Source organism: Ceratotherium simum, chromosome 10 (genome assembly GCF_057802395.1).
Source record: "Ceratotherium simum simum isolate JZ-2026a chromosome 10, ASM5780239v1, whole genome shotgun sequence".
Lineage (NCBI taxonomy): Eukaryota > Metazoa > Chordata > Mammalia > Perissodactyla > Rhinocerotidae > Ceratotherium > Ceratotherium simum.
In genome coordinates, this window is record NC_141909.1 from 71,069,084 (window position 1) to 71,092,619 (window position 23,536).

At 39.6% G+C, this 23,536-nt stretch overlaps 1 protein-coding gene across 3 annotated transcripts in view; it reads left to right on the forward strand.

Annotated features, from left to right (window-relative positions):
• The window catches only part of STARD13 (StAR related lipid transfer domain containing 13), a 171,507-nt gene that overhangs the window by 109,473 nt on the left and 38,498 nt on the right, over nucleotides 1–23,536 (forward strand). For all 3 annotated transcript variants that reach the window (XM_014791271.2, XM_004435316.3, XM_087436205.1), the window contains exons 2-3: nucleotides 1,573–1,644; nucleotides 4,469–4,550. In XM_014791271.2, coding sequence (XP_014646757.1) covers nucleotides 1,573–1,644; nucleotides 4,469–4,550 — 154 coding nt within the window. The remainder of the gene's footprint in view (nucleotides 1–1,572; nucleotides 1,645–4,468; nucleotides 4,551–23,536) is intronic.

Here is a 23,536-nt window from a genome sequence, read left to right on the forward strand (position 1 = left end):
GAGACACTCCTCCTGAGAGAAATGCTTTCCAAGCTTTTATTTTCAGCTTGGTGCCCCCGCTATTTGCAGATGCAGACGTGGCAGGAGGGAATACCTATTAGGTCCATGCTGGTAGCAGTTATGTAAAAAACCCTCGTGTCAGAGAAAAAACTCAAGATTTAGAAATTGTCAGTCCCCGGAATGACAGTGGATTAGGGGACGCCAAAAGAAGCAGACGCTCTGGGATATGGAAGTAAAAGTCTGGAGATCATTGTTTTCCTGAATTTAATGACAAATCTCAACCCATATCCAAGCAGATCAGTGAGACGGGGCTGTAGGCTTTTGTTCTTTCCTTTGAGGCCTGTGTCAGCTCTGGCCTTGGGTGTGTTTTCCTAACATATACCGGATAGCTCTGTCACATTAAACATTATTCTGCGCAGACACTGAGCTTTCACTGTAGATGTACAGTCTCAGGCCCACAGCTGAGGTTAGTGTGGATCGTTTTTATGCTGTGATCCCAAGAACACACTGTACTCGCCGGCTTTGGCTATGGGGAAAAATGCACGTCAGAGTCAATGGAAATACAGTGACCTGACCGGGCTCCGTCCCAACAGCAGAGGAAGGAGCCCGGGTAGAGACCTGTTATAATAGGCTGTTTAATTTTGTTTGGAGAAACTGGACTTTTGACAGATGAACTTCTTTTCCCTTGTATTCATATTTATCTGACAGAGTTGTGGTTGGGAAATGATCCAGAATTCACAAGGTCAAAAGTGGCCTAGTTCACATACTGTAGACTCCTCCCGGCTCCCTCCACAGCTTCTCCAGGCAGGTGGTCCCATGCGTGGTTGGTAGGTCCACACTGAAAATGGTCACCCAAAGGACAGATCAACCCCTTGGGTTTGGCCCTCTGAGATTCTAGCGGCCCCATCAAACTCATGTCTCAGTTCTGGATAATCAGCGTTACTTTCCCATGCTGCACTCAGATATCATTCTAATGTGCTTGATGAATGAACATCTTGTAGTAAGGCATTAGGAATTAAAGCTATTATTAAAATTAAAGAAATAATATTACATTGGATTTTTATAATACCTTTCTTCATGAGAAAATACATTTTCCTAGACTACCCAGTTATGTTCTTTCTTTCATTATCCAAGAGTGAAAGAATAAAAGAATGTTGAATAAATATTCATAGCCTTATCTTTGAAAGTTAAAAAAAATTCATTAAAAAAAACAGGATCATAAGGAAATATTCCCTCCTTCTCCCTAGTCTCCTGGTTCCCTGGTGTATAAGTAAGACATTTTTCCCTGCCTAAAACTCAGCCTTTGTGTTCTGTAATCTGTGGCTTTGGTATTATCTCAGTACTTATGGATCAACGTTGAAGATAATCTTAGTAGACACATAACAAGTACCTTTGTGATACCTGCTCATTTTACACCCATTTCTGGGTAGACATACTTATACAGACTTACCTGAGAACAATTTTGCTTTGTAATAACTTGCACAGTGCTCACCAGTTTCTCCTTGATTAAGAAGGTAGAGTGCTCGTGTGGGGCCGTTGGACTCATGCATTTCCCTTTCTTGTATTTTTCAGAAATTGAGGCGAAGGAAGCATGCGACTGGCTTCGTGCTGCTGGGTTCCCACAATACGCTCAGTTATATGAGGGTAGGTTGGCCTTCTCTTCGTTCTTTATAAAGAGATTAAATTCAAAATGAACCGCATATATCCTGTGGTGTGTTTTGACTTCCAAGTCTTTTCTCAGTCGTTTTCCTTTGCTATCTGTTTCTCTCAGCCTTTGCAATGCCCAGGGCTTATACTGATGCCAATTTAGAAATGAGTATCGCTTCCCAAGCCTTCTTCACTTTCTGCTCTACACTGCTTCTCATTTGGCACTTCTTTCCTTTCTGCTTTGCACTTTCTGCTTCTCATCTCTTTACCACCAATCCCAACTCTACTTTTTCCTTTTAGCGTTCTGCCATTGACAGCTTTTCTGCACTCTCTTCTTTTTTCTTTTTCCTTGTTTTTCTTCACTACCTTCAATTCTTGAAAGTACAATAAATGGTTGTTGATAAATTTCCTAGAAATCACAAAACTAATTGTCTTGAGACTTTTCTTTAGTTCTGTTTACTTGATATGAAAATTTTTAAGATGTAGTATGGATCAGATCTTATTTTTCTGGATTTTAGATAAGATGCTTTTATTGCTAGCATCATAATTTCTGTCATTGATGGTTTAATTGACAGTTAAACTTACTTACCTATATCTTACTTACACCTAAAATTACAACCAAAGCATCTAACTACTTCTTGGTTAGTCCTTATGTATAGTGAATTAGTCAGGATCCCAACAGTAAGCAGGTGGCACACTTGAGATAATCTGGGGAGGATTTATTTCTAAAAGTGTTCATTACAAAGATGTGGGCAGGATATAGGAAACGATGAGGAACAGTACAGGGGCCCAGAGCTTGTAGCAGCAGAGCTGTCACTGCCCTAGGCCCAAAGGGATAGACGGAGAGAAAGGACGCCAGAGCCCAGAAGGAGAAAAGATCCTTAGAGCAGGCCCTAGGAGTGGAGGACCCCGCTTGTGATGGACAGCCTCCCATGAAGAGAACCAGGAGGATGAATACCCTGACCCCACCCCACCCCCACCTCCCTCTTTCCATCTCCAGCCAGGGCTTCCCATTGGCCAAACACAAAAGGAAGCCAGAGGACACAGATCCTCTTAAATGCCATCCACATAGGTGATCCTGGGGCACAAAGCAGGGTACAGAAAAGTGGAGAGTGGATTTGTAGGGCTAAACAGGATATCTAGCACACTAAACAGTATACAGTTCTCTTCCTGATGGCAAACAATTTCTGTAGGATGGAAAGAATCAACAAAATTAACCGTCACTCACTGGTGAATCTCGTCCACTCACCTAGAAGCTCAGTTTCATATTTAAAAAAAAAAAAATTATTCCACTTCTCACACTAAATTTTGTGAGGATAAAGGAGGGCATATCTCTGAATGTGCTTTGAAGTCTAGAATCACTAGTAAAAGTTTTGATAGAATCATAGACAAAGGAGGGGTCTTACAGTTTTGGACTAAGCAACCCTCGCTCCCACCCCCACCACCAATTTACTGATTATGAGAAAGAGGCCGGAAAAGGTTAAGTCACTTTTCCAAAGTTATAAGATAGAAGAGTCAGAATTAAACACCCAGGCCTTTCCGCCCCAATGCAGTGTATTTTCTACTATAATGTGCTCTCTCTTTGTAAACTCAAAATACTATGTGATTTAAATGTGAAGAGTCCATAAATGGCTAAGAAGTAAAGCTATCTCATAGGTAATATGTGCCTGTCAGACTGTGTTTAAGCCATAGGCATTGAATAAACATAATAAGAATAAGAGCAAGTACTTACACAGAGCTTACTATGTGCCAGGTACTGTCCAAAGCACTTTACATATACTATTCACTTAATAGTCACAGCACCGTAGAGGAGGTATTATAATTATCATCATCCCCATTGGACAGATGAGGAAACAGACCCGGAAGAAGTTGAGTAACTTGCCCACAGTTCTATAGCTTCCGTGTCTGTGTTCCTTACTACACATCCTCCCTCTTCAGCAGAACAAGACAGTCTTCACTCTGACACGATCTGGAATTCACTCAATTACTTTTTCACCAGAAGAGGAATTGTTTCTCTTCCCAATTCACTTTAAGATTTAGATACCCTTAGATTTATTATGATTGGCAAGGTGGAGGCAGTGCAAAACATAAGATGAGGAAGAGAAAGAACGGTGGGATAATGATGATGAACTGCCATTGTCTGTTGGATTTGACCATGGCCTCTATTACAGTGATCTCCGGATTTTTACTTCCTTGAATGAGGTACCTAAAATTAACACTGTGTTCTGAGTATTGCCTCTGACCTCCGAAGCTGGCATGAGTAGTCTGTGGCAGAAAAGTCAGGATGTTGGAATTTTTTCTTCTCTTTGGGTGGAATCAGTTGAGTATTTTGCTGATATTCCAAAGTGACTCAAGATTTTGCTACAAAAGAAAACATGTGAGGCCATTGAGCTTTGGGTATTTTTGGAAATTTCCTTTCTGAAGGAAATTTAAAAATCTGCCAAACTAAATACTTCGTGACCTGATCAGAATAGGAAGTCAGCAACCTGCGGTGGATGGCGAGAGTGTAAAAGCTCCTCTCTATCCAGGCAAATGTCTGTGAAAATATCGAGCCATAAAAACACAGGCACTTAGTATTCAGTCCTATCCAAGGTCAAGCACTTGGTTATTCTCGTATTGCACACTTCTTTTGTATCTTTAAAGGCATTTGTTGTGATAAATATAAAGCTGCCTGCTATCTTAAACATTACCAACACACCCATTAATGAGGAGTTACTGCCATTAAGATCAGTCCTGTGTATGGAAATGTGGTCGCCTGAAGATGTTGATGCCTGTTCAGACAAAACATAAACTCCTTTGTTTCTTTCTTTCTCTCTTTCAGATTCGCAATTTCCCATCAACATTGTGGCTGTCAAGAATGATCATGATTTTCTTGAAAAGGACCTTGTAGAACCTCTTTGCAGGTAAATCATGTGAAGTATTTTTATTTCTTTTAATTAGAAAGAAAGTCTGTAATAGGTATCACTATATTGAGGGGCGAGTTCAACAATTCATAAGTATTTCTTGAGTGCCTACTATGTGCCTGGCATGGGTCCAGGTTCTAAGTATACTCCAGTGAGCATGATCAGTCCCTAGTTTCATGGAGCTTAAATTCTAGCAGGAGGCTTCAGATAATAGATAGGGAAAAAGAAAGAGAGAATGAGTGAGAGAAAAAGAGAGGGAGAGGGAGATGTTATCTGAGAGAGTATTAAGTGCTATGAAAAAAGTAAAACAAGATAAGGCTATAGACAGTGATTGGGGTGTGGGTAGGTGAGTACGAGGAGGCAGCGGGGGGCCACAGCATGAGTGGTCAGGGAAGGCTCTGAAAAACTCCACGAGTGTGTCAAATTTGGCTGTATTTTTTGCAAAGTCAGGTGATTCTATCAGCAAACTGGAATATGTAAGCTCAAGTCATTATATTGGCAACCTGGAACATTTAAGCCTTTGCAATGTGATAAATGCTATAAGGAAACAAAGATATATATATATGAATAACTCCCTACCCTCAAAGAATTTGTAATCTGGTTGGAGAAATCTAGTTGAAGAAATGAAGCATGAACACATAAACAAATAAGTAACAATTATAATTTGGGTAATAAACAAGATGCCAGTGTAATCAATATCGCTGAACAATTAAACGCTTGTGAGAGGTTGTATGTGTCTGTAGGAGTTTGAAGTTTCCTAACTAAAGCCCTGGAGAGAGGTCAGAGCTGGGGATAAATGTTAGTTACAGGAGGTGAGTCGTTTTTCCAAGTCCACACAGTTGTTATGGGCTGAACTGACCTTAAAACTCAGTACTCATAACTTGCAGTCTAATGTTCTTTCTAGTACATTCTGCATTTGACATAGAAAAGATGGTAGTTTAAGAGGAAGGTAATGGTGAGCAAAACTTTTGTCAAGATAAAAGAGACCAGTGTATGTTACAGTAGTGTGTAAATAATCTTAGGCTTGCTGAATCTTCAGACATATATATTTTTGTGTTCACAAGTTGTTTACTCTATGGTTCCTACAGGAAGAGAAAATAGATTTGCATTAAGCAATGATCTCTGAGTGTTCAGGGAAAACAGGACTATGAGTTTCCTTAAGTGGTTGGAAGAGCAAAGAACTCTTCAAATCACAAATTACAGGAACAGGCTATTTGGACTAGAAAACAAACAAGCACAAAATGCCATTTGTGAGCATTTATGAGAGGAATGGATGGTTTGGTTGTGATTCTTTAAAGGTAATGAATTGGAAAAGCAGTGTTTTCTCTTCAGCGTGTCTGAGGCACATCCCAAGCAGAAGCAGCTCCCTCCTCATGAGCATTCATCCAGCTCAGAACTGTTCAACCAGAACCTCGTCCTGAGTTTTCCGTCTTAGTTGTAACCAAGGGTATTTTTACTAGTTGGTGTGTGTTTAAAAAGAAATGATTTTTATATTTTAATTGTATTATATTACATTATCATTTTTCTCCATTGAATTTTTTAAATTTATGTTTTCTTTAAATCAAGGTGTCACGTATATATAAAGTAAAATTCACTATTTTCAGTGTGCAGTTGTTTGAGTTTTGACAAATGCCTACAGTCATGTAACCACCACCACCACCACCACCAAGGTATAGAACAGCTCCATCACCCCAAAAAATTCCCTGGTTCCCCTTTGTCAGCAACCTCTACCCCTACTCCCAACCCCTAGCAACCCCTGATCTGGTTTTTGTACCTATAGTTTTGCTTTTTCCAGAATGCCATATAAATGAAATCAAACAGTATGTAGCCTTTTGAGTCTGGCTTCGTTTACTTAATGCACTTAATGTTCATCCATGTTGTTGTATGTGTCAATCAGTACAATTGCTGAGTAGTGTTCCATTGTATGGATGTATTACAGTTTGCCCATCCATTCACCAATTGAAGGACATATGAGTTGTCACCAGTTTGGGTGGTTATAAAGCCACTATAAACCTTTATATTCAAGTTTTTGTATGAGCATAAGGTTTCACTTCTTTTGGGTAAAATCCTAGGAATGGGATTATGGGGTCCATATGATAAGTGTATTTTAACTTTATAAGAAATCACCAAACTTTTCCAAAGTGACCGTATCATTTTGTATTCCCACCAATAATGTATGAGAGTTCCAGTTGCTCCACATCCTTGTCAGCACTTGGTATTGTCAATTTTTTTTGTTTTGTTTTGTTTTTAACCATTCTAATAGGTGTCTAGTGTTATCTCATTGTCATTTTACTTTGCATTTCCTTAATGAGTAATGATGTTGAACCTCTTTTCATATGCTTGTTTGCCATCTATATATCTTCTTGGGTAAAGTGTCCATTCAAGTCTTTGGCCCATTGTTTTAATTTGGTTGTTTGTTTTCTTATTATTCAGTTTTGAGAATTCTTTATATGTTCCAGATGTAAATCCTTTGTCAGGTATGTGTTTCGTAAATATTTTCCACCAGTCTGTATTTTATCTTTTCAATCTCTTAACACTGTCTTTCACAAAACAGAAGGTTTTAATTTTGCTAGATCCAATTTGTATCAATTCTTTTTCATGCTTTTAATGTCATTCCTAAAACATCTTTGCCTAACATAAGGTCACAACTATTTTCTCCTTTATTTTCTTCTAAAAATTTTAGTTTTATGTGTTACATTTAAGTCAGCAGTCCATTTTGAGTTCATTTTTTTAAAAGGTACCAAGTAGGGGTCATGATTCATTTTTTGCGTATCAGTGTCCCATCGGTTGAGCACCATGTTGAAAAGACTCTACTTTCTTCATTGAATTGCCTTTGAATGTGTATTGTAAATCAGTTGCCCATACACCATGAGTCTGTTTCTAGCCTCTCTATTCTGTTCCTCTTATCTATGTGTCTATCCTTTCATCAACATGACACTTGATTACTTAGCTTTATGTCTTCGAATCCAGTAGTGTGAGTCCTCCAACTTTGTTCTTCTTTGCCAGAATTTTTTGGCTATTCCAGTTCCTCTGCCTTTCCATATAAATTTTAGAAACAGCTTGTTGATATATATTTTAAAAATCCTACTGGAGCATTGATTTGGATTGTGTTGAATCTATAGATCAGTTTGGGGAGAATTGATATCTTAAAAATATTGAGTCTTCTGATTCGTAAATATAGTATACGTCTCTAGTTATTTAGGTCTCCTCTGATTTTTTTTTCCAACCCTGACTTGCAGTTCTCAGCATGTGGATACTTTACACATCCTTGAAAGTACTTAAGAATTTCATGTTTTATGGTGCTATTGTAAATTGTACTGTTTTTTATCATTTCAATTTCCAGTTGTTCATTGCTAGTACATAAATTTTTTTGTGTATTCTCCCTGTATCCTGTAATCTTTCTAAACTCACCTGTTAGTTCTAGTAGCTTAGTTATAGATTCCTAAATTTTATTTCTAAAATATAAATGAAGGATTACATTATAAACCAGGAATAAAAATTCTATTATATATTTTTAAATCAGGATTGCAGGGGCAGACATTGTCTCTGACTGTGCAGTTCTATTCATTAGGCGAGGTATGTGGCTGAATGGGCCCAGCTTTGAATCTCAAACATGTGGGATGGTAAATCCTTATCTGCTCACTGCTGCATGTGATCTGAGATGCCCTGACTAAGTTCTAGACTTTCCCATCAAAGTCTAATCTTTTTTAAAAAATACCTTTCAGACATAGGTACGAGCCGGTATAATGAATGTGAAATCATTTAGAGATATAGAGTTCTGAGTAATAATACTAGATGTCAGCCAGAAAAATCAGGAAGCCTTCTCTTGTAGAGCCCATGACCCATGTCTGATACAGCCCTTAGCAGGATCCATACAGACGTACCCCAAAAGACATTACTGCGTAAACGTGTGGAAGTACAGCAATGCCAGACACCACAGTGCTCTTGATAAGGACCCGGCTTGTGTAAAAATGGTTAGAGCGGCAGGAGGTTGTTAGAATTGGAATAATTCTTAGGACAACTAAGTCTCCAAAAATATTCTGAAGTCAGAAAGTGTTTGGCTGGAGGTGTGTGAGCTGAGATTCTCGGAGCATAGGAGCGAGGGTGGGTAGGGGTGGGTAGAAGAGAGGCCAAAGGAGTAGTCACAGGGGGTGGATCAAAGGAAGCAGGCAAAGTATGTAGCAGAGATGGAGGTAGCGTGGTTAAAGGGAACCTGAGTGGAGTTTCTTTCCCTTTGTTAACGAGTTCCACCAAGACTCAGATTTCCCACGTTGCAAATAGCGGAAAGCAGGCAGAAGGAAGACTTCCAGTCTGAGGGGAATGACAGCACTTTTAAAACTTGGAGATTGATGAGCAGTTAATTAGACAGTCACCCACTCACATGGTATGTAATAATTGATGCCTGGAGAGCAGTAAGTAGTTGTGATTTTATTCCTTTTCTTCCTCATGCACCGCAGACACAGTGATAGAGCTGGTCTCATGTTTTATTTTTAAAGCTTTCTGGGCTATCCATTGCTCGTGCATATTTGAAATGCTGAGCTAATGCAGAATCGTAAAGGGAACCATAGCCAGAGGGTAGGCAGCTTCTGCCAGGTAGACAAATGAAGACAAGATTGCTGAAGGTCTCCTGCAAATGTTGCCCACAAGAATTTTACTCACCTTTGGTTTTCTGGAAGTGTTTCTCCTGTGTAGACAGACAGTTAATGTCCTAGGTCCTAAATTACACTTGGAGAGTTGTTAAACAGTGTTAGCTTTTTGATTGCCTTGGAAAAATATATTATACTGAGGATGTCGATGGCAGGGAGGAATATGTGGATGTGTGCTCTCAGTTTTAGGTCTAGGAAACCAGACAGGTTGACTGTCTTTGCTGAAGGTGTGAACCTCCAGGATGGTGACCACAGGTCACTGTTGCTTCCGCAACTCTGACAGCACCAGCACACAGTAGGTTCTCTGTACATATTTGTTTCTGCAAGTCAGAATAGTGCCGTTTCTGTTATTTTAGCAACTGCAATTATAATTCTGTTTTGATGTTTTTTGATTAAATTCTTAATTGAAAAATATTTTCCCCTGTGAGTAATGAAAAGTTAATTGCAATTCTCAGTACCTGGATGAGGTAATTGAAACTATAACTATATCAGAATGTAGGCAGAGGCAAGGTGTCAAAATAGCTTGCACAGTTTGTCACCTTTAAGGCAAATTGCAGCAAATCAGAGCTCCTGAATGAGATTTTTAAGGAGAAGTCATATGTTCTATTAGCATTTGCGTTGTTCACTCAGACTGCTAACATAGGGCCTGATGCCCAAGATGATCTCTGAATTTCTAATTCAATGTTAGGCCGGTAAACCATCTGCATAACTTACATTGTTAATAAATACTAGTTAATTATAGCATATATAAAACAGTGTATTCACCTTGTCCAGCACTGTTTTGTGGAGACGTGGCATTGATTAGGATTATACAGTGCATCTAGCATTGCCCTTTATATTTAAAAGGATAATTAAGGACAGTGATTTTCATGAGGTTGGGGAGGAGGTTGGGGAGAGTGCTGACAAAAATGATATTTACAATTTATCTCTGCAGACAAAGGCACATATTTGATTTGAGTATGTTAAATAACATTGATAATATTAAATAAGGTTAGTCTTTATGAATATTGATAATATATTTTAAATATTTTTCCTTTTAGAATATTTATCACAGAAAATGTACAGTATTGTATATTGTGTTACACAATATAATAATATATGACAACTGGACTGAGACCTTGAACAAATCATTGGGAGAAGGATATAGATGGGGGGTACATGGTAATCACAGTGAGTTCCACCTTTAAAATTCTGAGTCTATAAATAAATATGAATCCCAATAAGCAGTGATTCTGTTTCTTTAAGACACTTACAAGGTGTTCACTATGTACCAAATATTACTCTAAGCATTTTACAAATATTTACTCATTTAATTCTTATAACAACCCTATGAGGTAGGCTCTAACATCATTCCCATTTTACAGATAAGGAAACTGAGGCACAGGGGTGTAGCACAGTTTTCCCACTCACAGCTAGTAAATGACAGTGCTGGGATTCCAAGCCAGACAGGCTGCTTCTGGAGTTTCCAAAGAGAGCTGAGGTCTTTTTGTGAAATGTAATTTGTAGTACTTTCCATTTCTTCCTTTGAAGGTAATTCTTCCAGAGATGTCTATGTTGCCTCTTGATTTTCTGAATTTGACTTATAAGTCCCAAGGATAGAAATGCTGGTTGCATTTGCACCTTACACTTCATGGAACTCCATTTAAAAAATATAATTAAGGAGCTGCCCCATGGCGTAGTGGTTGCTTTTGGCATACTCCACTTCGGCCTCCCAGGTTTGTGGGTTTGGATCCCAGATGTAGACCCACACCACTCGTCAGCCATGCTGTGGTGGCAACCCACATATAAAAGTGGAGAAAGATTGGCACAGATGTTAGCTCAGGGCTAATCTTCCTCAAGCAAAAAAAGGAGGAAGATTGGCAATGGATGTTAGCTCAGGGCCAATCTTCCTTAGCAAAATATATATATAATTAAATGAGTTGAAAGCATACCTTGTTCTTCTGTGAAGAGATTAGAGCTGATTGACTGTTAGGAGAGTACAGTACCTCATCATTCCTTCCTTCAGCTCACTTCATCAAGGCTGTCTCTTGAGGGCCTCTCTTTGCTACAGGGACAAGTAAGACAGAATCCTCACCCTGAGATCTCAGGCCAGTGCAGTCATTCTCAACCGGGAGGGGTGGAGCATTTTGCCCCCTTCTTGACATCTGGGGACATTTTTGCTCATCACACTGGGGTGATGCTACTGGCCTCTAGTGGGTAGAAGCCAGTGATGCTGCTGAACCTCCTATAATGCACAGGGCAGCCCCCCGCAACAAAGAATTATCTGGCTCCAAATGCCAGTTGCACCAGGATTGAGAAATGAGTCAATTATGATTTACTTGGACAAATGTATAATCGCTATTAGTACAGATGCAGGATAGCTAGGGGGGAAAGGGTTTCAGAGAGGGCTTCCTGGAAAAATGACCCTAAAAGGCCAGCAGCAATTACCCAGACAAGAAAATGAAATGAAATGATTCATTTCCATGAAATTTTGATGTGACTATTTTAAACTTTTAGCTTTTTTTTTTAAACTAAATTAATGTGAAGGAAATGTATCTTCATCCCCACCCCCACCTCCCACCATGAACCTCACCCCAATGTAACCTGTATAATATGGGGGAGGGTTCGGGATACAGACAGGTACAGACATGGTAGGGTCAAAGATAAGGGATTTCATATGTATATGCATGTAAATGTGTATATATACATATATATATTAATTTGTATGAAAAACATTGCTCTTTTATATAACCTTTTCCAACTGGTTACTCAAAATGACTTTTATATGCCTAAACTTTCAGGAAGAATACATAAGAAACTAAAAATAGGAAATAGATTGAAGGGAGAAAAACAAGTTTATATATTTAATGTTATTCACTTCTATATATCTATATTATATATATATATTTTTAGATATTTGTATTGCATTAATAAAAACATTAGCAGTGTTTCAAAAATGCCTCACTTTGCCAGGAAAGCAATAGATGACAATGGCTAATATTTAGTGCGTGTTTACCGTGTTTAGTAGTACACTAAGCTCTTTACATTCATCTCATTTAATTCTCACAAGAACCTATGAATAACAGGTGTTATTATTATTGTTGTTGTTCAGAAGTAAGAGTAACCAGACTCCTCCTGGTTTGAGCACCTGGGTGATGGTGGCGCCTTTCTCTGAGGCAGGGAACAGCTGTGGAGGGGAGGCAGTCGGGTCTGGCCAGAGTCTGGGGAGGGGGAGATGTGCCTAGGGGGCCAATGCCAGGTGGAGATGTCCAACATGCAGCTGGGGGTGCAGGTCTGGAGCTGGGCAGGGCCCTCAGCTGGAGACAGAGATGTGAAATCGGCAGCATTTGAAGGTCCTGAGAGTGAGTGAGGTCACCCAGGGACAGCAGAGACAGCCAAGACAGTGGGAGAGAAGAGGACCAAGACTGACCTCTGGGGAGCCACGTCTACGGGGCAGGCGGGGCAAGGGGCCTAGACACCCCCACAGTGCCTCTGGGAGTGAGTGCCCCATACCATCCAGTTACCTCCGGGCTGTTTTTGCTCTGCTTTCAGGTTTTGAACCTCTCTCAGAAATCTCTGTTTGTGACCCTTGTTTCAACCTAGACTAGTTCTCACTAGAGAAATTATCTGGATTAGATGCAATTATTGTGAACAGTTAAAAAGCTAAAGACACCCCATCTGACTTTTCCAATACAGGTGTGCGTGAATTTAAAATTTGTCTGAAATTCCAGAAACTAAAGAAGCCCAGGACAACCTGGACATATTTTTAGTTCTTTACCGTTGGGCCACTGTGACCATTGTCCTTTATTGATTTGCCAATGGAGCTTACGCTCTTCCTTGAAACCTTGACCATTAGAGCAGATAGTGTATTTAAAATTATTTTCTGGGGATGCAATGTACAGCATGATGACTACAGTTAACAATACTGTATTGCATATTCGAAAGTTCCTAAGAGAGTAGATCTTAAAAGCTCTCATCACAAGCAAAAAAATTTCTAAGTATGTTTGTTGATGGATGTTAACTAACCTTATTGTGGTGATCATTTCACGATATATACATATACCAAATCATTATGTTGTACACCTAAAACTTATACAATGTTATATGTGAATTATATCTCAGTAAAAAAAATTCTTTTCTTATACAAATCACACAGTTCCACACATACGTCCTCTCTCCCAGCGACATCATGCAAACACTTCATTTTCTTTGCATAGCTGGATCTGTCAGTGCTTGACTGTTCTTCTCCCACACCTCCGCTAATATCCAGGGGTAGTTGTTTTGTGGGTTTACGGGCTGGGAGAGAGGTCAGCGTTTCTGCTGCAGCATGACCACTTGGTAGGAGAGCAGCCGGAGTGGAGAGCTCAGCAGAGCAGAGGCATGGCCTTCCCTGGCTCTGTGGTGGCATAGTGACAACCACTTGTGGACTTCTGATTACACTCTTTTTCCCCCACAGACACCATAAAGCCCTCCTGCTGGTTGGCCTGTGATTTTTGAAAGGCCCCACCCTTGCTGAGTACATACCAGAGTTGTCTGTTGGGCACACTCTCCACCCTGCTCTGCAGGGTCTGCTTTGTAAACTCCCGGCGGTGGGGAGACCTTTCCCATGCCCTGGGCTCCACCCGCAGAGGAGGAGCTGCTGCTCCCTGACGCTCGCCTTTCATCCCTGGGTCAAGAAGGCATCTTTGGTGCATTTGTTTCTGAACGTCTTCAAGGGCCACCCCCAGAACACTCCCAAGCAGACTGGGCTAGACACCTTCAGCCCTGGACACATGAGTGGAGGGTGAGAAGTTCAGGCTGCCGGCTTTCATCAGAATGGTGTGTGAGAGGGGAATTCACACCTCTGCTTGTTATTTGGCAGGAATATTAGAAATAACACAGGAAACTGGCCATTAAATCAATATGGGAGACCTCATGACCAATCTAAAGTCTGGCAGTTTAAGTGTAAAATATGAATCAAAATGTGAGGAAGGAGAGGGTTCCATTGCTTTCTCATCCATCTATAGGCAGAGGCCCTTCTGTGTCTCCTGGGCCTCAGACAGAGCCCAGACCACCCTCCCCGTCATCCTCAGACGCTCCGCACACACCCTGCCCACAAACCCCCAGCCCTGCCAGCAAGGGCATCCTGTCCTGCATGGCTCCTCGGTCCTCCCCTCCTGGCCGTCCTCTGTCCTCTCTCAGGTTCTCCCTCCTGTGCGCCCCAGGCAGTCTGTGCACAGCTCGATTTTACGCTGACCACGGCCTCACCCCAGGTATGGTTTCTTGGGGATGCAGGGGACTTTCTGCAGTTCTGAGTGCTCAGTAGTAGGGAGTACATCTTATTCAGTGGTGTATCATGAGTGCTAGGTGCTTCCTGGGCTTGTGCCAAGCAGAAATTCAATAAATGTTGGTTAAATTGAACTGGAACCTGAAAGAAAACAACCTGTCAGTTCACAAATTATGTTATTGCTTCTACATGTTAGGGAATATTATGTGATGATAAATTATTCATTTTCTCCTCAAAATACCCTAAATCTCTCTCCTCCTTAGCTAGACTTCTTAAGAGAATGCTCTGTGCTCACGGTGTGTCTTCCCTCTCTCAGGGCCCACTCGCTTCTCAGCCCTCTTCACTCAGCCTTCTCTGAAAGTGCCCTCGCTAACTGCTAAATCCAAAAGGCATATTTTAGGGTTTATATCACTCATTCTTTCTTAAATGTTTGATGCAACTAACCAGCTCCTCCCTCCTTTTCGTAATGCTCCTTCTGGGGCTTCTAGGATACCGCCTTCAGCCTGTTCCTGTTGACCTCTTACATCTGTGACTTCACCTGCCCCGTGCCTGGCCCCTCCTCCTTGGCCCGTGCCTTAAACACTGGAGTTTCCAGGGTTCTGAATTCTCCCTGGATGATTGGTTTAATTATTAGGTATCTTCTATGTATGTCATCTATATACTGATCATTCCCAAGTGGTCTGGATGTCACAAGGGCCCCTAAAATTTAACACATCCAAACATGAGCTCACTGTCTTCCCCGTATCCTAGCTCCCTACCCACTTCTCTGTTCCGCTGTTTTCTGTGTTTAACGGCACATTCACAGAAGCCTGCAATCTGGCAGTCATCCTCTATTTCCCTCCCTCCGCAGCTCCCACATCAATGGCCAAGTCTTCTGCTCTCATCACTCCATTGCTTCATCTCTTTGCCGTTTCTCACCTGAATTACTGTCAACATTTCCTAACTGTTCTTCAGTTCATTCTCCATCCACCACCAGTTATGTTTCTAACAAGCAATCTAATTACCTTACTCTCTTGTCTCATATCCTTCAATAGCTCCCCATTGCCCACAGATTGCTCCTAACATCTTTATTTTGGTCCTTCATGATCTAGTCACTGCCTATCCCTCCAGACATTCCCACTCACATACTTGCAATTTCTAGACTAAAGCATGCTATTTAATGCCTGTTTGCTTTGCCTATAACTTTCTAGCCTAGGCAGCAAATTTCTCTTTAGTCCTTCGTAGCCTTGCTCAATTATTACCTCCTCTGGGAGGTTTTGTCCTAATGCGCTCAGGAAATGAGTTGCTTCTTCTCTTATTCATCATATTTATGTCTCACGCAGGACTGTGAGATCCTCAAGGACAGGGACCACATCTTATTCACCTCTGCATTCCCAGCAGAGGTGTTCCTGGTACGTAGCGCACGCTGTCAGATGAACGAACCTCGGCTTCTTCTCTTCTTATTGACTTTCCATCAGAACCTCAAGTTTCACTCTTAAAATGAGACTTCTGACTATTTCCCCTTTACTAATGTATTAGCCCTTCTTAAAGGTTCTGAAGATAACAGTAGAAATTAACAGGTTCTGGTCGCAGTATCACCGTGGACATTTCTTCTGAAAAGATCGGACTGCTTTGCTTATGTTAACACATAAATCCAGTTTGCTCAAAGCACAAAGTAGACAGGCTTCATCGTGTGTCATGGATTTTCTCTTTGCATGGAAAGAGGAGAGGGAAACTACCATTTACTCAATAGCCTGTGCTAGGTACATGACATATGCTCTCATTTTCCAGGCCCTCCTAAAATTCTTCTTGGGGAGGCGGGAGCAGAGAAATCACTGGCAGGAAGTCCTAACTCTGCTGCTAACTAATGCATGGCTCCCTAGAGCAAGTGTTCCTCTCAGATCCTTATTCTCCTCTTCTGAAAATAAAACGGTCAGACCAAATGGTCCCTAGAGTCTGCCAAGCTCTAATGTTTCCTTAGCAAACATTTACTGAGTGGATTTGCTCTGAGCCAGCGCCTGTGCTGGGTATTAGGGATGCAAATAAGATGCAGCTCTCAGCCTGTCCTATTCAGTGGGGGAGAATCATTCTATTATTCTGACTATATAGATTCTATTGCAATTACTTAAAGTCGATCACTGATTGGACCCATATAGACAAAGTACGTTCAGTTAAAAAAGAAAAACATACTGAGACTATCATGTATAAAAATTACTGCTAGGCCTTATGTGGATTAGAAGAATAAATGAGGGTGCCTGCCTCAAAAGAGGCTCTAATCTAGTGGAAACCACACTGTTCATGCAGCGAATAAATTTTATAATCAAAATTTTTATTCATGCAGGAATAGTTTTCCAGGCAACCAGTGTTAGACTAACTCAGATTATCTGAAGGGTTTTATATTAGTTGTCATTAAGTTAGAGGTAAATCGATGCTAAATATTTGTCCTAAGTGCACATTGGCTTCAGTCACAGTGGAATTTCACAGTGCTTTTGATAAAGTGCTCTGAATACTTCTGTTATGTGATATGTTCTTTTACCTGAGGCAGCCAGTCCTTAAAGGGGCATTTACCTCTCTCCGGGATATATGTTTCATCCATTTTGTATTCTCGCAGAATCTAGCCGTTGTTTATTTTACCTTGTGCAAGATAGATCACAGGCTGATGCTACACCAGGCTGGGAATGCCTACCTAGTTTCAGACCACTATAAAGAGTATTTTCTCTTTTTGTCTTTTTTTTCCAACTTAACAAATCAGCTGGGTTTTTTTTTTTTTTCAGCTTTCTTGAGGTATAATTGACAAATAAAATTGTTAGATATTTAAAGTGTGCAACATGATTTGTTATATATATACATTGTGAAAGGAAGAGTTGAATACTTGTGTGTATGATCTTTAAAATTGTACCCGAGATTTCTAAGATGTCTTCAATGATGATAATTTCATAGATAGGACTGAGAACTGATGAGCAAGTAGATTGAGAGCAAAAGAAATGCAGATCACTTTACATCAGTAATTTCAAAGTCCAAGAAATAAAATGATTTTTTAAATGAGCAAAACAAAGACTACATCTTAAAAAAATACTTTGTTTTTTAGAGCTGTTTTAGGTTCACAGCAAAATTGAGCACAAAGTACGGAGAGTTTCCATATACCCCCTGTGCCTACACATAACAGCCTCCCCACCATCAACATGCCGCACCAGAATGGTACTTTACAATTGATGAACCTACACTGATACATCATTATCGCCCCAAGTCCATAGTTTGCTTTAGGGTTCAGTCTTGATCTTATACATTGTGTGGATTTTGACAAATGTATAATGACATGTATCCACCACTATAGTGTCATACAGCACAGTTTCACTGCCCTAAAAATCCTCTGTGCTCTGACTGTTTATCCCTCTCTCCCTCCTAATCCCTAGCAACCACCTGATCTTTTTAATGTCTCCATAGTTTTGCCTCTTCCAGAATGTCATATAGTTGGAATCATACAGTATGTGCCTTCTCAGATTGGCTTCTTTCACTTAGTAATATGCATTTAAGCTTCCTCCACGTCTTTTCATGGCTTGATGGCTCACTTCTTTTAGCACTGAATAATATTCGATTGTCTGGATGTACCACAGTTTGTTTATCCATTCACCTACTGAAGAACATCTTGGTTGCTTCCAAGTTTTCACAATTATGAATCAAGTTGCTATAACATTCCTGTGCAGGTTGTTGTGTGGACATAAGTTTTCAACTCATTTGGGTAAATACCGAGGAGTACAATTGCTGGATCCTGTGATAAGAGTGTGTTTGGCAGTAAGAAACTGCCAAGCTGTCTTCCAAAGTGGCTGTACCATTTTGCATTCCCACCAGCGATGAATGAGAGTTCCTGTTACTCCACATTCTTGCCAGCATTTGGTGTTGTCAGTGTTTTGGATTTCTGTCGTTCTAATAGGTGTGTAGTGGTATCTCATGGTTGTTTTAATTTGCAATTCGCTAGTGACATATGATGTTAAGCATCTTTTCATATGCTTATTTGCCATCTGTGTATCTTCTTTGGTGAAGTGTCTGTTTAGATCTTTTGCCTAATTTAATTGGGTTGTTTTCTTATTGTTGAGTTTTAAGAGTTCTTTGTATATTTTAGATAACAGTCCTTTATCAGATATGTTTTTTGCAAATATTTTCTCCAAGCCTATAGCTTGTCTTCTCATACACTTGATAATGTCTTTGGCAGAGCAGAAGTTTTTAATTTTAATGAAGTCCAGTTCATCAATTATTTCTTTCATAAATCATGCCTTTGGTGTTTTATCTAAAAAGTCATCACAAACCCTAAGGTCATCTAGATTTTCTCCTATGTACCTTCTAGGAGTTTTATGATTTTATGTTTACATTTAGGCGTAGAATCCATTTTGAGTTAATTTTTATGAAGAGTATGTGGTCAGTGTCTAGATTGATTTTTTTTTTTTTTGCATGTAGATATTCAGTTGTTTCAATACCATTTGTTGAAAGACTAGCCGTTCTTCATTGTATTACCTTTGCTCTTTTGTCACAGATCAGTTGACTATATTTGTGTGGGTCTATTTCTGGGCTCTATTCTGTTCCATTTATCTGTTTGTGTATTCTTTCACCAATATTACACTGTCTTGAATACTGTAGCTTTATAATAAGTCACGAAATTGGGTAGTGTCAATCCTCCAACTTTATTCTTTTGCTTCAATATTATATTGACTATTCTGGGTCTTCTGCATCTCCATATAAACTTTAGAATCAGTTTATTGTCTTGTAATTTTTTGATTAAAACTGAACATTTTAAATGTTATAATGTAGCAGCTCTCGAAATCAGATCCTGCCTCCCCAAGGTTTGTTGTTATTGCTGTTTTTTCAGTAACTTTACTCAACTAATTCTCTAAAGTATAAATCCTTTGTTGTGTATTACCACTGAAGTCTCTACTTGGTTAGCTTAGTGGTCAGCAAATGATTGGACAGAGATTTCCTTAAATGCCTTGAACCCCTATATCCCCCAGCCTTTGCCAAGGGGCTCTTGGTGCGTATTGGGCTATGGTTTCAGTGCTCCAGCAGGAAGTTGGTAACTCTGCCTTAGCCTTTACTTCCTGCTCTTGCAGATCACCAAGGTCAGACAGAGGTGAGAAATTAGAACCTTCTCAGGTCTTTCCTGGGTGTGCACACAGTTCTGCATATGTGCTTGGCCTTCTAGCTTCCTAAGAATGTGGCAGAACTTTTCTGAGTCCCCTGTGGACATCTCATTCCCACAGCTATTCCTTTTATTCCTTTTGGTTCACATCTTTTTTGGCCCAACTGTTATCACCGTTGCAGGCAGCTGTGATGTTAAATAACTGCCACTGATTATTTTTGACAAACACCCTGGGAAAAAGCTATTCTCAGTGATGAGCTCAGAGGCTCAGAGTCAGGATAAATAAAGATAAGCCCTGTGAATGGGGGCATTCAGGGAATTGCCACACAGCTCAGATAATGACAACTCTTTAATAATGGAACTTTTGGGGAGCTCACACCCATTCTGTCTTCTCCAGTGGCTGCTAGGCTCCCCGTTTTCACAGCTACTTTGATTGTGATGCCGTTGTTTTCAGAGCTCCTGTAGAGCTGGGGCAAGGAACATGGGAATAGGGCAAGTTCAAATGCTGCAGAGCTCACTGTTCTTACATAGATTCAACCATTTTTCTTAAATAAACAGTTCTTAGATTGTTATAAGCCTTTATTAATTTCCAGAGTTCTTGAAAATTGATTTTGACAATTTTTGCCAGAATTCTTGTTGCTTTTATGGAGGAGTTTTGGAGATCTTTACTCCACCATTCCCTCTGATGTCACTCACTTACATTATTTTTTATATTGAAGTATAATTTATGTTCAAAAAAATTCACCAACTTCAAGTATACAATTTGATGTTTGGTCAAATGTATACAGTCATGTAACTATCACCACAGTCATGATATTTCCATTACCTCAAAAAGTCCTCTGTTGCTGGCATTTGGCAACCACTGAACTGTTTTCTGTCACTACAATTCTATCTTTTCTAAAATTGTGTATAAATGCAATCATATGGTGTATGCTCTTTGTGTCTGGCTTCTTTCACTTAGCATAATGCCTCTGAGATCCATCCATGTTGTTGCATGTGTCAGTAGTTAGTGCCTTTGTATTGTTGAGTATTTCACTGTATGGGTATACCACAATTTTTATATCCATTTGCTAGGTGATAGACCTTTGGGTTACTTCCATTCTTTGGCTATTTTATGAATATAACTACTGTGAACACTCAAGTACAAATCGTTGTATGGATGTATGATTTATTTTGTCTTGGATAAATAACTAAGAGTAGAATTACTGAGTCAGATGCTAAGAATATGTTTAATTTTGTAAGAAATTGCCAAACTATTTTCCAAAGAGGCTCCACCCCTGTGGAAGTTCCAGCAATTCTGCATCCTTGCTAAAACTTAGTATTAGCAAGGGTTTTTAATTGAGGCATTTATATATTTAGTGTGTATAGTGGTGTCCTGTTATTTTACTTTGCATGTCTCCCATGACTAATGACATTGAGCATCTTTTCGTGTGTTTATTTGCCTTTTGTGTATCTCTTAGAACTGTCCAAATATTTTGCCCAGTTTTAAAATCAAGTTGTTTGACTTATTATGGAATTTAAGAGATCTTTGTGTATTCCGGATACAAGTCCTTTATGAGATATATGTTTTGCAAATATTTTCCCCAAGTAGAGGAGCAATTCTTATGTTAAGGTGCAGGCAAATATCTGAGTTTAGGGGAGACAAAAGGACCCAACTCTAGATAGTTGAATCTAGTTAGAATCTCTGGCTTTGAAAAATAATGAATAAACCTCCCGTATGCATCAGAAATTATAAAGCATATTCAAGCATGTGGTGTATAAAGGATGGGCCCTTTGATGTCTTTTGTATATGGAGTAGATCAAAAACTTTTGCACAGAATAAAATGGTTTATTCTTGCTTCCAAACCATAATGGAAAAACAAGTTTGTTAGATACATAAATTTTATAAATAACAGGCAGTCCTTCCCTAAACAGACCTCTTACAGAACAGCCAAATGAGCAACATCAACTTATTTAAGCTCTTAAATATCAGAGCTTCCAAATGAGAATATATATGTAAAATTTACTTCACACACTACTTTTAGCTCTTAGGTAGTGATGTTAACACATGTGGAACTGGCCAAAAGATAGGCTGTCAGTTATAGGAGCAAAGGCGAAGAACGTGCTGAAGACAGCCTCAGACTAAATGATCAGCTTCTAATTCAGAGTTGCTTATTATATTTGATACTAGTGAATGTGTAGTCAGTGGGTAAATAGCTGAAAATGAGATAGCTGAAAATGAGATAGTTGAAAATGAGAGGAGTCATCAAATATTTTTAAGTAAATGAGTGACATGATAAAAAGTTGAGAAAGAGAACTTGTTTCAATGTGAAGCATTTGAAGTCATAGTGAAACCAATTAAGAGGCTGTTGCCTGAGTCTGGGTAAAAGATGAGAAGGGACTGAATTAGGACCAAAGGAGAGGCAAGATTTCAAAACTATCACGAAGGTATAATTGAGAAGACTTGGTGATCAAATGATGTAGATGTTGAAGAAGAAGAGTCTCAAGACGACTCCATTTTCCAGTTTGGCCGGCCTATTTGCTGATGCTCTTAATGAAGACAAGACGTTAAATAGGAGAAACAGATTTTGAAGAGAATACGATAGTTCAGTTTTGATAGATGAGTTTGAAGGGCCAGCAGAAACCCACAAGTGGGTGAGACTAGTGAGTAGTTAAAAATGTAACTCTGGGGCTCATGTGAAGTGTCTGGGCTAGAAACAGGATTGGGCATCATCAGAGTCTAATTTCTTTTAAGATGAAATAAGCTATTTCAGTATACCCATTCAGAGTAAAAAGAGCAAGGACTGCAGTCTGAATTCTAAAAAGTATTGATAGTTAAGGAGCAAGTACTACTTGGTGACAGGAAAGAGATTGTGTTTAGAGAGATGAGAGAATTCATAATCTTGAATGCCAAAGATGAGAAGAGTTTCAAGGAATGGTGAGTGGGGTTTAGTGTCCATTGCTACAAATAGGTCTTTGCTAAAAAGAAGTTATGGAATTTGGTGAATAAAAAGTCAGTTTTGGTCAAAACTGGAAACAGCCCAAATGTCCATCAACAAGAGAATAGGTAAACCAATTGTATATCTTCATACCATGAAATACTACTCAGCGATTAAAAGGAATGATTACTGCTATACTTAACAACATGCATCAATCTCAAAAGCATTGTGTTGAGCAAAAACAAAAGCCAGACACACAGAAAACACATACTGTATGATTCCATTTATGTGATAACCAAGAATTGGCAAGGCCAATCTATGGATGATAGAAATCAGAAAGAGGATGCCCCTGGGGGTGGTAGGAGGTGGTGTGGTAATTGGGAGAATTGATGGTAAAGGAGCACAAGAAAACTTCCTGATGTGAAGAAAGGTTCTTTACCTTGTTTGAGGGTAGTTACAATTGCCAAAACTCATTGAGCTGAAAAGTTAAGGTCTATGCATAACCAGAATACAAAAAAAAAGTCATTGGTCAAAGATGAGAGATTGAACATCTGAATTTGCTCACTTCTAAATTCCCACTAATTTACAGAGAGACATTCCTTTACAAAAGCAAATGTCCATACAGAAAGAGAGATCACAACTGTAAAATTTTCAAAGCAGAAAAAGAGAAATATGTAGTAGATAACTTAGCAAGCCCAAGAAATAAAATCTAAGTGGTCAGTGGAAGAGTCATAAAATAACTCAGTTTGCCCTACAGAAATCCTAAAAAGCTCAAAAATGGGAAGTGAGGTTGAAGGTGGGCTAAAAAGAAGAAGGTTGTTTGAATTCTATTTTAAAGTATGTGGAGCCCTCTATTTACTCCCCCAATCTATATCTAGGTGACTTCTCTCCCCGACCATCAGCACAGACTAGAAGTTTATTCCCTGGAGAGACTAAAACAGAAGTTCCCTAGACTAGGGGACGTCAGACATAGTCGAAGGTGGGATATGCTATTGAAAGTGGGGCTTCAGTGACGGTCTACCTACATTCTAAATATTGAGGTCCCCAGGCTTCTTTTGTAACTTGGCTCC